Source organism: Podarcis filfolensis (assembly GCF_964270895.1).
Source record: "Podarcis filfolensis genome assembly, chromosome: 12".
NCBI lineage: Eukaryota > Metazoa > Chordata > Lepidosauria > Squamata > Lacertidae > Podarcis > Podarcis filfolensis.
Window position 1 is genome coordinate 49,846,885 of NC_139614.1, and position 15,742 is coordinate 49,862,626.

The window sequence follows — 15,742 nt, forward strand, 5'->3', positions numbered from 1 at the left end:
TGGGGATTTGGGACTGGGTTTAGCAGTCCCTAATTGCTGGAAGCCTCTCTCCCGTCTTTGGAATGCCATATCCATCAGAGTTGGGGAGGTGGTCAGAGAGACTGCCTGAAGCAAGTTTGAATTTAGGCAGAGTTTAGCTGAGCAGGAAGCAATGCGCCTGTGAGGGGTCCAAAATAGGAGATCAACAGTGAAATCTTATATCTGTCTAGCAAAGAAAATAAGCCCTGCTGAGTTCAACAAGACTTCTTTGCAAGGGCTCACCCTCACTGTTCTTTGCTTCCGGGGTTAACAACTGCAGGGCTTGTTTTTAGTACCGTGTAGGCCAGACGAGGACGCGGGTGGCGCTGTGGGTTAAACCACAGAGCCTAGGACTTGCCGATCAGAAGGTCAGCAGTTCGAATCCCCGCGACAGGGTGAGCTTCCGTTGTTCGGTCCCAGCTTCTGCCAACCTAGCAGTTCGAAAGCATGTCAAAGTGCAAGTAGATAAATAGGTACCGCTCCGGTGGGAAGGTAAACGGCGTTTCCGTGCACTGCTCTGGTTCGCCAGAAGCGGCTTAGTCATGCTGGCCACATGAGCCGAAAGCTGTACGACGGCTCCCTCAGCCAGTAAAGCGAGATGAGCGCCGCAACCCCAGAGTTGGCCACGACTGGACCTAATGGCCAGATTTAGTGGTGTGGCCATCGGTTGCTAACCAGGATCATACATTATCTGGACCCTGAAGCAGTAAGCTTCCTAGCAGGTGGGTGAGGCTTCACTCCACAAATGGGCAAATGCTGGGATAGCTCAGCTGGTAAAACACAAGCTTCTTAATCTCAAGGTCGCAGGTTCGAGCCCCTCGTTGGGCAAAAGATTCCTGCATTTCAGGGGGTTGGACTAGATGGCCCTCGGGGTCCCATCCGACGCTACAGTTCTGTGATTCTGCGAAGTAGCATTTCTACTGGTGCTGGAACTCTGGCACACATCTTAGCATATCTATCTTTGTCCCTGTTGCAGATGAGAAGACCCTGGGAGTTTTAAACAGCTCGGGACACAAAAGCCACATACTTCGCCAAGGACACAGGGCAGCCTCGTTCCCCTCTGTGAAGGAGCGGTCAGTTCTCTATCTGTCTCAGGCAGCAGCTGCCGCTGCGGATCTCCCCGGTGGTCTGACAGAACCAGTAAGTTTCTCAGCCTTGACATTCCTCCCATTTTTCTGAGCTAAAAGAAGTATTTGAGCCATGCCTTCCTCCGGCAAATGGTCATACTGAAGTAGAGGAGAATTGGGGCACAGGGTGGGAGGGTGAATGCTATTATGGGAGTGTGTTTTTGTGGTCATCTCCCTCTGTCCAAGTAGCTAATATACAATGCATAGATCTGAAATGGCTGTCGGGCAATTTTAAAAGTCCAAATAGTTGCAAATACTGTGTTCAGATTGGCATCAGCTTGTTTCAGGGCATACTGTATTTTTCGCTCTATAAAATGCACCAGACCACAAGACGCACCTGGTTTTTGGAGGAGTAAAACAAGAAAAAAAAAATCTGAATCTCAGAAGCCAGAACAGCAAGAGGGATGGCTGTGCAGTGAAAGCAGCGATCCCTTTTGCTGTTCTGGCTTCTGAGATAGCTGCGCAGCCTGCATTCGCTCCATAAGACGCACACACATTTCCCCTTACTTTTTAGGAGGGAAAAAGTGAGTCTTATAGAGCAAAAAATACGGTATCCATACGATAGCTTAGTTGGTTAAAGCATGGCGCTGATAATGCTAAGGTTGCAGGTTCAATCCCTGTATGGGATGGAATATTCTTGCATTTCTGGGGGTTGGACTAGATGACCCTAGCTCTACAATTCTACAATTCTATGATAACTAGCCTGAATTAGGAATGGCGGAGAAATCCAGTCTGGTTCACATTTCAGCATTAACCATCCTAATCTGAACTTCTGACACAATATGTTGACTGAAGCACAGCTCTCCTTCAAAATTTGTTCTTCTAATTTTGCAATGCAGGTCTCCAACCAAATAATGTGTGCAAAATAAATATATTAGGGGGGGTGGCTCTGTAGAAATGGATATGTTAGTGAAAACAAAAAAAGCAGAAAAATGGATTTTGTTAAGGAAAATTTGCTTCCAAGCCTATAATACAAAAATGTATATATTAGGAGAAATTTGCACTAAAACGCTGGTGATTTTTTAATGACTTTTTAAAAAAATGCCTACTGATGCAGGCATGTTGAGAACTGAACTTACTGCTGGAAAAATGAGGGGACAGAAACTGAAACTGAGCAGCTAGCCCAACATGAATACAGAGCACTCTTGATGCAAAACGGATCAGGGCTCCTGCACATTTAACAGTTGTATAGAAGAGGACCCTTCTAGGGGCGCAGCAATAAAACCACTAGCACATTTGAAAAAGCTAAGCAGGGTTCAGTGTGGCTTCAAATTGGATGGGGGAACGCGTGTTGAGATTCACGCATTGCATGGGGTTGGACTAGATGACCGCCGTTGTTCTCTTCCAACTCTACAATTCTATGATTTTATGAAAGAGCCTGGTTGCTAGAGGAGGCCAAATGGCCACCTAGCATCATTTTCTCACAGGGTCCAACCAGGTGTTCCACAGGGATAATAATAATAATAATAATAATAATAATAATAATAATAATAAATACTTATTTATTAGTTATACCCCGCCCATCTGGCTGGGCCTCCCCAGCCACTCTAGGCGGCTAAAAACATGATAAAATCTCAAACATTAAAAACTTCCCTAAACAGAATTGCCTTCAGATGTCTTCTAAAAGTCAGATAGTTGTTTATTTCCTTGACATCTGATGGGAGGGAATGCAATGAGGGAACTGCCAGAAGGGCCTTGGTGCTGGACCTTTGTGTTCGGGATGAATGATGGAGGTGGAGACGTATACTGGACAGAGGCCGTTTAGGGCTTTGAAGGTCAGCACCAACACTTTGAATTGTGCTCGGAAACATATTGGGAGCCAATGCCGTTCTTTTAGGGAAACCCTCCGGGAAGGCCTGAGCACATCAGTATTCTGACCTCCTGTGATTCCGAGCAACTGGTACCCAGAGGCGAACCTTCCCTGACACTGGAAGCAGTTGTATAACCATTGTGGCTAGTAGAGATTGGTTGCCTTACCCTCTAATACGTGCTAAAGCCATCCAAGTGCGTGTCCAGCACTGCATACTGTCTGAATTTTAACAGCTGAAATTCCCTCTTCTACACAGCTGTTAAAAGAGCAGGACCCCTGCTCTCTTTTTCATGTGCCCACCCTGCCAAAGAACCTGGGGGATAACAGTTGGTGAGAGTGCAGAGGATTCTCTTTTGGGAATCCCAGTCTCCCCATCCCATCCTATGCTGCTGCCACATTGAACTACAACTCCCAGAATTCCATGGCCAATGGCAGAGGCGGCTTTGGGGCAGCACGATCAGTTCTTTTGCAGGGCCCTAGGGGGCGTCTTCTCGTCTCCTTCCCAAAGCCTAGTTAGCTCTTGCCCAGCTTTGGGAAGGAGGAAGGAGGGCTCTAGGACCCTGCCAGAGCCACATTCCTCCTTCCCAAAGCCTGCTCCTCCCTTACCCAGCTTTGGGCAGGTGGCTTTGGGCTGGGGGGTCACGTGTCAAATTTTGGCCCTGCACAGGGTGCCAGATTACCAAGGTCCACCCCTGGCTCGTCAAACCAGTCTATGCATGCAGGACAAATACGCCTCCACTATGGTGAAACTGAAAGATCAGGATATCAAGATAAAATAGCTTTAGAGAAATGCGCCTATACACTGACATTGAATTTGGTATTTCCATATTTGTAGCTTACAGGCCTACCAATATGTATTTAGTGATGTGTGTGTGTGTATATGTATGTATGTATATATATGTATAAATCTACTTTCTGTGTTTCGTTCAGAATTTCATACACAAGATCCCTTTCTAATTCTCCGCATAACCAGAAAGCAAATAAGGTAGGAAATGCTACAAACATAGGTGTGGTTGCCTAATCCAGTATCTGTAGGCGGTTGTGCGGTTTATGCTAACAATGAATGCAGGCTTTGTGTCTCACGCTGAGCTTCAACATCACCTTGTGTTTTAAACCTCACTAATGTGGAACTGGCGGAAAGCACTAAACGGCAATTGAAACCGGAGTGATTTGCAGTTTGGTTTGCAGTGTACTGATTCCTGTTGTTGTTGCTGTTGTTTACTAATACGCTGTCCAGACTTTTGTTTACTGGAAATGCTTGTGCATCCAATTGAGGGACTCGTCCTGTACAAAAAGCGGGTGGGACTCACCTGTTTAAATTCTGAGCTACCCATTGCATTCTCTGCGATGTCGGATTCCTCTCAATGGTACCCTCTGTGCATCAGGTTCAAACACGGAAGGGGCAATATACCAAAAGCCACACTTTCCATATTGAAATTCAGCTCTTCTTCAGGAGGGAACTCCTCTGAATTTTGCAATGCGGTTCCCCAACCGATGAATGCATACGAAACATGTATATTAGCAAAAGCTGCATGCATTAAAAGAATGCATTTTTTTTAATGTACAAAAGTGCATTGAAGTGAGGGGAATTGGTTGCCAAATTTAATTAACTGTGTGCCAAGAAAAAGTGTCTATTAGGATCAACGTGCATGGGAAAGCGTATGAATTCTCATGCAAACATTATTTACTTACCGCATTGCTATGCTTCCTTTTCCTCCAAGGAGCTCAAGGTGGGGTACGTGGTCCTCCCTCTCCTCTTTTAATCACAACAACAACCCTGTGAGGTAGTGAGAGGCAGTGACTTCATGGCCATGTTAGGATTTGACCCCTGCTCTCCTAGGTCCTAGTACCAAACTGTAGCATACTGGTGCAAAAATTCACAAATGTATGTGAAAATGGGGCAAACCGAATTCAAGACTTGGGAAACGTGTTATTCTCTAACCACATGGTGCTCTCGGGTGCAATGGTACCCTCAAGGTCTTCCTTTGCTACCCATGAAGCCTTTGAACCACCACTCATTTCCCCCTCGGTCATGAGGTGGTGAGGTTCTCTTTTCCTGTCACGAAAAGGACATAGAGTTGAAGAAGGAAGTGGGAAGACTGACACTCCTTCCCACTTCCTCTTTGAGCTCTATGCACTTTCCAAGGCTCAGATTCATCTACAAGATTCAGCCTTTACTCAGATCTCTTGGAAAAGCAAAGCACGAATACGTCCCTTTCTCTCTTTATGCCTCTTTGGCAGGGTATTGCAGATATTAATATTGCGTAGCTTCAAGCGGTTGGGTGCATAAAAACAGACTCATTTTGGAAATAGCACATTACCAAGGCCCATAAGTTGAATTAAAAACTTTGTTCAAAGCATAACAAAAACATCAGATGATACATCCAAACAGTTCTGTAAGACATATTTCAGTCCAAAGCATAGGCTCAGCATCTTACAAAATATGAAATAATTCCAGCAGAGGTCTGTCTCTTCCCACATCCTGCATTCCTGCCTGGGGCTGTGTGCTCCTGGAGAACTTCATTTACATCCTCACTCTCACAGAGCCTGAGAACAAAAAGCTCCAGCCACCACCCTTCCAAGATGGTGAATTTGCAGTTCAATGTCTGTCATATGATCTAAAGTTAAACACTCATGTGTTAGCTAGCAGAAAACATCAATAGTTAATTGTCATCTGAGTTAAAGCTCAGTCTCTTAGAATGCTGCAGTGGAATTTTCCAATGTTAAACCTTTCAGCAATACGCAGGCATTCCCATACCAGTGTGAATTAAACAATTATACTTAACACAGGGGAGCTGATCTTGGAAAGGGAGGAGAGAAGTGACCAGAGGTCATGGCACCTGCACTCGCTCAAAAATCGAAATGCACCCACGGACTTGAAAAGGTTGGCAACCCCTCTTCTAGCTAAATAGAAAGATAGGACTTAAAAACTGAAGAAACAAGCACCTGGGAAGAGTTTGTGTTGTAGCTTCTCACTGGAGTTACGGGTGTCTTTAGCACCACTAACCGGAAACCAGTCGTGGTTGTTCGAGTTTGCAGTGGTGTGACGCTTGTTGTGCTTTGCAGGTATGGAATGAACACGCAGCTAGGCATATTAACCCAAGTTGCTGCATGGATTTGACCTTTCTCACTAACAAACTGACGAAGGGATTATGCTGACTTTAAAAAAAATAAAATTGTTTCCTTAAAGATGGCAGAAGCTCAGAACGAAAAGTCTTCCAAGGCAAGCATCAAGTCGGATGAGGATTTGCTCCCACCTCCTCCACCCCAGGATTCTGCCTCAGCCGCGGCTTCCGCTCCCGCGACTCAGGATACTAACCCTCTGCCTCCACCTCCTCCCAAGGAGTCCTTCTCCAGGTTCTACCAGCAGCGTCAGGTGAATGAGCTGAAGAGACTTTACCGCCATATGCATCCAGAGCTGAGGAAAAACCTGGAAGAGGCTGTGTCAGAGGACCTGGCAGAGATGCTGAGTACCGACGACCCTGGCGCACAGGCCATAGTGAATCTAGATGCGGTGCTTCCAGGAGAGGTGCAATCCATGCGCTGGATCTTTGAGAACTGGACGCTGGACTCCATTGGAGAACGTCAAGCCGCCAAGAAGCTGACCGAGGAGGAAGGCATCCCGAGTGGAGACGTGAAGAACAGGTCCATGAGGTTTGAAAGCCAGCCGTTCAACGGAGACAACCTGGTCCCTTCGGCCCAGTCATCTGAGAAGGAACAAGCCAAAGGGGATGTACACACAGCTCGGTGGTTGTTTGAAACCCAGCCGCTAGACTCCTTGAACAAAATGTATTTGGATGAGACCGACTTGCAAGAGGCAGTCCTCAAAGAGCCCGTGCAGAGAGGGGATGTGAAGGGAGCTGCCCGGCTCTTTGAAACCCATTCCTTAGACGCCTTGGGTCGCTGCAGTTCGGTGGAGGAGCAGAATATCTTGCAGCTGAAGTCGGAGATTCAAGAGCTCAAAGGCGACGTCCAGAAAACCGTCAAGCTCTTCCAAACCGAGCCCCTCTGCGCCATCAGGGACAAAACAGGAAACATGCACGAGATCAAATCTGTCTGCAGAGAGGAAATACAGAGCAATGCCGTGAAGACAGCCCGCTGGCTCTTTGAGACCCAGCCTCTGGACACGATCAACAAGGACACCTCCAAAGTGCAAGTCATCCGAGGGATATCGCTGGAGGAGGTGGCCCCGGGGAACGTCAGCGGAGCAAAATGGATGTTCGAGACGCAGCCCCTGGATGCCATAAGGGAATTTACAGTGGAAGAAGCAGACTTCAAGGCTTCTCCAGACCTTATCCAGGGGACCGATGTTAGTAAACAGTGTCTCCTTTTTGAGACACAGCCTCTCGACGCCCTGAAAGGAGAAGCCTCCGACAGCATCCCAGCCAAGGAGGAAGTTATCAAAGGCGACGTGAAGTCAACCCTTTGGCTGTTCGAAACCCAGCCGATGGAGGCGCTGAAGGATGACTTCGAAGTGGGTCATTTGAAGAAAGTAGAGCTTTCAGAGGAGGAGAAAGGAGCGGTGAGGCAAACAAAGCACATCTTCGAGACCTGTCCTCTGGGCAGCATCTCCAAATCTCCACCTGAGGACTCCTCAGCCACCAGCGTACAAGAGGTGGAGAAAGGCGATGTGAAGGCCTTCAAGAGCCTCTTTGAGACCCTCCCTTTAGAAAGCATCAGGCAAGCGAGCACCGAGGAGGCTGTCAAGGAAGGAGAGGAAATCGTTCCAGGGAACGTCAAAGCCAATCAGCTGTTGTTCGAGACGACGCCTCTGTACGCCATCAAGGACAGCTTTGGGAACTTCCACAAAGTCACCTCTGTGAGCAGAGAAGAGGAAGTTGTGGGCGGAGATGTCAAGAACTACAAGTGGATGTTTGAGACCAAGCCCTTGGACCAGTTTGACGACAGCATCCAAAAAGTGGACCTTATCAAGGGGATCACTAAGCAGGAGGTGGTTGCCGGGAACGTGGAGACAGCCAAGTGGCTTTTTGAGACGCAGACCATCGACGTCATCCACAGTCAGATGAACCAGGCAGAGCAGAAGGTCTCCGAGAAAGGAGACTCTTCCCAAGGGGGTGACGTGAAGACCTGTAGGTGGTTGTTTGAGACACGCCCAATGGACACCCTGTATGAGAAAGAGGAGAAGAAGAAGCAGGATGGCGAAGAGCCTGTGCCACGAGCAGATGTCAAGTCGTGCACATGGATGTTTGAAACACAGCCCTTGGATTCCCTGAAAGGCCAAGAGGAACAATATCTGCAGGTCAGCAAGACCTATTGCCAGGACGAATTGCAAGGGGTGGACGTGAAAACAGCCAGGCACCTGTTTGAGACGGAACCCTTAATCAATAACGTCACTAATGACGCAGATTCAAAGAAAATAATCCGGTACTCCAGCCGTGTGGAGATCCAGTCTGGAGAAGTGTCCAGGGTGAAGGAGTTTTTTGAAGCGAAGCCCTTAGATTCGGCTGGTAAGTCCAGCCCGTCCATGAAGGCCATCGATATCCCAACAGATGGGAACATCGAGGCAGGGGCAGTGCACAAGTTTACCTGGCTCTTTGAAAACTGCCCCATGGATACCTTGAAAAGCAGCACGGAGGGCATTCAAGAGGTGCCCCCCGAAAAGGACATCCGAGGTGGAGATGTCGGAGGCAAGAGATTCGTCTTCGAAACCTACTCCCTGGATCAGATCCACGACAAAGAGAACGAGATGCAAATCAAGAAAATCCAGGAGGAGACCATGAACAAAGACAGCGTCAAGTCCTGCATGATGCTGTTTGAAACACAGCCTCTTTACGCCATCCAGGACAGAGACGGAGGATACCACGAAGTCACATCTGTGAAGAAGGAAGAAATCATGAAAGGGGATGTAAAAGGCGCCCGGTGGCAGTTTGAGACCAAACCCTTAGACCAGATCAAGAAAGACGAAGAGGTGTTTGTGATCAGGGCTGTTACCCAAGAGGACATCAAGAAGGGAGATGTCCAAACAGCCAGGTGGAGGTTTGAAACAGAGCCTCTGGATTCCATCGCTGATGAGAAGAGGCCTGTCTTGAAAACTGTTGACGACGTGCCAAAGGGGGACGTCCAGTCCAACAAGCAACTCTTTGAATCAGAGCAAGTGAGTCAAAAGAAGTATGTGAGGATGGTCAGTGTCAGTGATGTCCAGCAAGGAGATGTGAGGACATCCACCTGGCTTTTTGAAAACCAGCCTATTGACTCCCTCAGAGGAGAATCTGAAAGCACCTCCAGCCTGAACACGGTACAGAGGGAGGACATTGCCAAAGGGGAAGTGAAACGCTGCACGTGGCTGTTTGAAACTCAGCCCATGGACAGCCTGAAAGACACAGAGGCTTCTGCGAGTGCTGAGCCCCAAGAGCTGGTCCCTCAGGCCGACGTGAAGAGCACCACGTGGTTGTTTGAAAGCACGCCTCTGGACAAGCTCAGCACTTCTCAACACTGCACAGAAACAGAAGTTAGGGAGAGAACCATAAAGGACACTTTGGAAGTTCTCTTCTCCTACCAAGTGATCCAACACGATGGCATCCTTATCGAAGCCAACGACATTGAGAGCGTCAAGATGGCCAAGTATCAACTCGGCAGCCAAGGAGCCCCCGAAATCCAGAAGGAAGAGGTCATGGGAGGCAACCTGCAAAGGATCTTGATGCGGCTGCTTCAGAGGCCCAACGTGGAGAGCCAGGGGGTTTTGGTGCAGGAAAAAGAGAGTGGGGATATCAAAATCAGTGCAGTGCAGCTATTGGAGTCTGGCAAGGCTGAAAAGAGCCAAGAGGAGTTGAGCAGCAATGCGGCAAAGGCTCTCCAAGAAGTTCTTAGCCAAGACGCCTCAAGTAAGAAAGGGATCGTTATGCAGGAGACACAAATGGGGTCAGCAAACTTGACCATCTACTCTCTCCTTCACCGCGTTGCTCAACAGCAGCAGTTTGTCAAGGGGGATGTCAAGTCAACGATTGGGAATCTGCTGGCTTCTGCCCAGGAGCAGAGGGCAACTGCGACCGTCCGGCGAGAGGACAATGAGAGAGGCAATGTCCAGCTGTACACCAGCTGCATCGAAAAGGGAGACCTGGATTACTTAAAGAACCTCCAAAGGGATTCCGAGATAGAGGGCCTGGTTTCCTCGCAAGCAAAAGAGGAGTCCCTGAAAACGGTGGAAGAGGTCAGAGTATCTCCTGCCCAGCTGCAGGAGGAAAAAACTGTGACAGCGGCAGCAGACATTGTGCTGGGGAATAGCAGTGGGGCTAAGCGAGTGGTCTTATGTGAGAGCAAAGAAGGTACATTAGAAAGGAAAGCGATGCATGCAACTGACCTGGGTTCCTCTGCACGCTGCCTTGCGCAAACCCCACCCCCTGTGATAGTCAAAGAAGGTCTTGTTTCTGGGGGTGTTAATTTGCCCATGCAGTCAGTGCAAAAGGCACAGAATGGTAGCCACAGGGTAGCCAGAGAAGAACAAATTATCTTGGGCAACAGGAAGGAGGGCACAGCCGTCATCACCACCACCACCACCAAAGTGGCAGATCAGAAGAATAAGACAGCTGGGGTGACCCACTGTTCCACGGTCGGGGAAGCCAGCCAGATGGCGGCACAGCCTAAAACGCAGGTTCTGGGGAGCGACCTTCAGGCAGCGATGCAAAGCCTACGGCTAGCCACAGCAGAGGCCCAAAGCCTCCAGCACCAAGTCCAGAGCAAGCTGCAGAAGACGACCGAAGAGATTCAGCTGAGCCCCGCACAGCCCCAGGCGGCCGTGCAATCCATTGCAGCAAACACAGAGGGCTGCGTGGCCACCAAGCAGCAGCAGCAAGCGAGCAACGTCACCTTCCTCCGAGTGCAGGAGGCCTCCAGGTCCCATGCAAGCATGTCTCAGAAGACCATGGTGTCCCACGCAAAGGTCAGTGCTTCCGAGGAAGTCCAGGGAGGTGCGCTGCCCGTTGCAGCCTGCCCGGACGGCCGAGCTGCGCCTAGTGCAGGTCTTAGTATTAAGGACGGCCTGTATACTGCCACGCCAGTGAAGTCCTTTGTAAACCCATTTGTCGAGTCTGATTACAAAGAGCACTCTTCTGTTCCAGAAGAACGAGAGCAAGAGGCGATAATCGGAGGGGATGTAAAGACCGCTATCCGGGCCCTCCAGAGTGCCGCCACAGAACAAAGAGACAAGGTAGACAAAGAGGACGTTGTCCGTGGCAACTTAAAAGCCGCGCTCGAGTCCCTGGAGAAGTCTAACGTTAATGTCTCCAAAGGAGATTTTAAAGCGGCCATGATATACAGGAATGCAGGGCTGTCCCATTCCACTTGTAAAAAGAAACACGAGTCTCAGTCTGTTAGTAGTCAGGCAGCTGCTGTAGCAGCTTCAGGCTCGCAAGCTCTTAATGACTTTACTCCTCCTCCTCCAGCTTCAGCTTCAGTGATGGCCGAAGGCACCTCGCCACCCCCAACCAAACTGAGAGAAGCAGAGGCTGTAGAGCATTGCCTCCCCACACCACCCCATGTTCCTCAGACTCTCCCTCCATCACCTGCCAAGCCCAGCATCCAGCGTCCTTTAGAGAAGCCGCAACTTCCCCCCAAGCCCGACGTTCTCGCCCCACCAAGGAAGAAACCCGTCCCACCTCCGAAACCAGACTTCCTTTTGAAGGAAGCGCCGCCCCACCCTCCCTGCGGCAGGAAAGGGCAGTCAGGAAAAGCGGTGCCTCCCCTTTCCCCACCCAAACCTCCAGCCACAACTGAACAGGACAAGCCTATGGCTTCCCCCACAAACCAAGCCACGGCACCTGGGGAGGCTGACACAGGGAAGAAATCTGCATGCGGAGACGATTCGACGGGTTGCCCCGTGCCGACTGTCGTCACGGACATCGCTTTTGAGAAGAGGGCCACGAAAAGTACCGTCAAGACCCCTCTGCAAGTAGCGGAAGAAAAATATAAGGCAAAGAAGGAAGGGCAAAGCAAAGTGGAAGCGTCTTCATCAGAGGAGATTAAAAATGGGTCGGTTGCCTGCGGAGGAGGGAACTGCCATCCTGCTACCCAAATCCAAGGATCCCTGGAGTTGTGCCAACAAGAAAAGAGTTGCTTGCTACCTGGCAAGCAAGACTCTCTCTCACCTCTTGGATGCCAAATGGGTCTTCCTAATTTGGAGGGTCAGAGGAAGCCATATCTCTCTGCAACATGCGAGGCCAATATTCTGAGAAAAGGAACCGTCACAGCCCACGTCTCCTCATCGAAGATAGAAAAGGCAACCGTCATTGGAGCCTCTGCTACAAAGAGAACAAATCCAAGAGCACAAGAAGAGACACCAGGAACTTCTGGTTCAATGTCTTCACAATCAAAGCAGTTCTTTAAAGGGCACCAGTCTGTGAGCAGCAGGGGGTTAGGAGAACCGGAAGTGAAGGCTGAACAAGAGACGGAAAAGCCAGTCGTGGTCATGCGGGAGAAAGCGTGCAGAGAAACCGAAGACGAACGTCGCAAGAGGCTGTCTGTTCACAAGGAGGAGATCATGAAAGGGAACGTCAAGGAAGCCATGGAGATATTTGAGAACCTGCGAAGGCAAGAGGAGCTCCAGGAAATCCTAACCCGGGTGAAGGAGTTTGAGGAGGAAACCTCCAAGGTGGATGTGAAAGCCTTGAGAAGCCTCTTCGAGAACGTCCCTGAGTGGGTGGTGTATCACAAAGCTCACCTGGCGAAACAGCCCAAGGCGGAGAAAGCTGGGCAGATGAAGGAAGCACGCGAAGATGCCGACAGTGTTTCGTCGGTGGAGTTAGCCTTTGAAGATCTAGAGAGAGCCAGTGCTGAAATCATTCATCTAAAGGAGCAGACCCTGAGCAGGCTGCTAGACATTGAAGAGACCATCAGGAAAGCCCTGTATTCTATTTCCAGCCTAAAATCTGAATCAGACATAGCTGGGCTCTCCGGACTTCTCAAGGAGTCTCTTGGGAGTTCCCAGAGCCTTGCAGCCGGCAACAACATCCGCAAGATCAGCATTGTCTCCAGCAAAGCCAAACAAGAAAGAGGGGTGCAGAACTCATCCTGTGGAGAGGAAAGGAGGCACGAGGCGCCCAAAGTGGAGCTAGGGGTCCCCTGCATTGTTCAGCCTCGAGCCACTTCTCCTTCCTCCCCTTCCTACATCTCCATTCAGTCGGCTGCACGGAAGACTGCAGAGTCCCCCAAAATGGCGCGTTCCTCTTCCTCGGACTACTTGGACAGGGCAGCAGAAAGGGACACGTTCGCTCAGGATATTTTTAGCTCCTTGCCACGTCACTCGGTGAGGTCTGACGGCTGCAACTTGACCTTCAGTGAAGGTGAGCAGGAGCTCATCAAGATGAAAAAAGGAGGGAGCTTAATTAAGCAGCAATATCTCCGTAGTCCCGACCATCTCCAACATCACCTTAGCAGCAATGGTGATCAGGAACGAGAGACCTCCCAAAGCTTGACTCAAGGAGGAGGAGCTCCCCTGAGCTCTTTAAGCCCATCAAATCCACGAAGGCAAAAAAGCATACTAGAACTTCAGACGAGTTCTGATGGATCCAAGCTCTATGGGGCTACTCGAACCGTAACGGAACAGTATGAGGAGGTGGACCAGTTTGGAAACAAAATCATCACTTCTTCCACCACCGTCACCAAACAGTCAGAGACTCAGACCTCCTCCACATGCGACATGGTCTCCTGCCCTACTAGATACGAAGTGACAGCCTCACCAATCCTTCGTAGGTATCTGAACAGCCCAGCAGAAGACTTCCACTCCAACGGAGGCAACCAGGAAACAGGGGTGGTCTATGTCACTTTCAGCAACTCCAAGCCTGCCAAAAAATGAATCAGATAACAGTGATGGTGGGTGGTCTACCAGCTAGCTAATCTCACCCCAGGCTGAAGGTTAAGCCGGCTGGTTTTAATAGGACCCAAATGTCTTTAATCCAGCACGTTCAAGATAAAGGAACTGTAAATTATGGAAATTGCATGACAGGAGAAGCTCTTCAGCTTCGCAAAACTTTTGCAGAACAGTCTTAGGGTTTGTGTGAGACTGTGACTGATGAACTCCAAACCGGTTCTGGAAGAAGATGGCTTCCTGCCATCACAATACAGACCTGGATTTGAAACTGAAGAGAAAGAGATTGGGGCAACTGCTTTTAAGAGTGGGCCCTGTGTTTAAGACTTCTTCTAAGGCTCGCCCTGCTAGGCCAACGGTCCAACAGTCTTTCCCCAAAAAATAGACAATCAGATGTTCAAAGCAGAGGTCAAAGAGACAGACACTGGACACAACTAAAGAACCAGGGAGCCAATATTTTGGGGGGATCACCAGTGTTGAAGCAACGATTCTTCAACATCAACTTCTTTGGACTGTTCATGTTGTTTGGATGCCTGATGATTGTCTTCCAAAGCAGCTACTCTATTCTGAACTTAAAAATGGAAAGCGTAATGCTGGTGGTCAACAAAAGAGGTTTAAAGACTGTCTCAAGGCAAATCTTTAAAAAACGTAGTGTAAATGCCAACAATTGGGAAACACTTGCCTGCGAGCGCTCCAGTTGGAGAACAGCCTTTACCAAAGGTGCCATGGGCTTTGAAGACACTCAAACTCAGGACGCAAGGGAGAAACGTGCTAAGAGGAAGGCACGCTTGGCAAATCCACACCGTGATCAACTCCCACCCAGGAACCAATGTCCCCACTGTGGAAGGACGTGTGGATCCAGAACTGGCCTCCACAGTCACTTACGGACTCATTGTTAAAACCATGTTTATGGAAGACAATCTTACTCAGCTACAAGGGATCACCAAAGAAGAAGATGATTCTCAATCTGCGGTGCCCTTCCCCCACCTCTTATTTTGATTGACAGAAGCCCCCCAACCTATTTGCTCCCCTTACTCTCACTTCCCTCCATGCCATTTGCCCACAGACACTCCCATGACTTCTCTATAGCTAGAAATTGAAACAGTTTTTATCACAGCTGTCAATAGCTTCGGCGTTATTACGTTTCCAACAGAATATTTAGAGCTATCCATATGTAGCAAGAGATCCGTATCAGGATGAAATACATTAACCCATATTTAATAATTCCTATCATTGTCTTTCCCTCTTAATGAGAAAATGCGGGGAGGGATTCTAGAAAATACCAGGGTGGTTTTTTTGCATATTGATGGTTATTGCTTTCCTCTTTAAAAAAAAAAAAATAGAACTGTAATTTATTATTCATTGTTAACATGTCTTGTATTCTTAGACTCCTCGCTTTCTTACCTGTTCAGTATTTAAATCAATTGTGAAACCATGTAAGAGCAATTTTATTACAACGTTTTGTATATTCTCAAGTGAAGATTTTAGGTATTTTGTGGTTGTTTTTTAAAAAATTTGCATTCTGAAGGTAAATTTGACTTCTGAAAAATAACTTGAGTCCGTTTGTTTGTCTGCGTGGGTGTGCTTAGCCAAAAGAGTTAATTCCTTTGAAATCACCCATCAGATCATTTCTCTTCATGAAGTAGTTAAATCTGTCTATTGAAAGAGCCAGGTGGGTTTTAAATGACCATGAAACAACAATGAAAATTCCTGAACACTTTTACAGTGTGGTGTGATGGGGGTGTTTTTTTCTTAGCCAAAGACCTGTTTGTTATTTTATTTAAACTGACCATTTCAACACCAGTCAGACATCCTTCATTTTTTCATTTCTCTTCCAATAACAGCAGTCTGGTGTACAGAAGTTAAGAAAGTAAAGAGAATCACTTTTACTAGGCTGAGTGAAGGGGGAAACTTCCACATTCTTAATTCCTGTTCAAGGTTGCCTACATTTCTTTAAGTCAAACTGCT

General features: G+C 48.4%; 1 protein-coding gene across 1 annotated transcript; it reads left to right on the forward strand.

The window, feature by feature from the left end:
* Positions 1–1,072: 1,072 nt before the first annotated feature.
* On the forward strand, positions 1,073–15,323 carry XIRP1 (xin actin binding repeat containing 1). The gene is made up of 3 exons (XM_083579055.1): positions 1,073–1,158; positions 3,886–3,940; positions 6,146–15,323. The coding sequence occupies exon 3, from the start codon at positions 6,146–6,148 to the stop codon at positions 13,760–13,762; it is 7,617 nt and encodes a 2,538-aa protein (XP_083435181.1). The 5' UTR covers positions 1,073–1,158; positions 3,886–3,940; the 3' UTR covers positions 13,763–15,323.
* Positions 15,324–15,742: the final 419 nt, after the last annotated feature.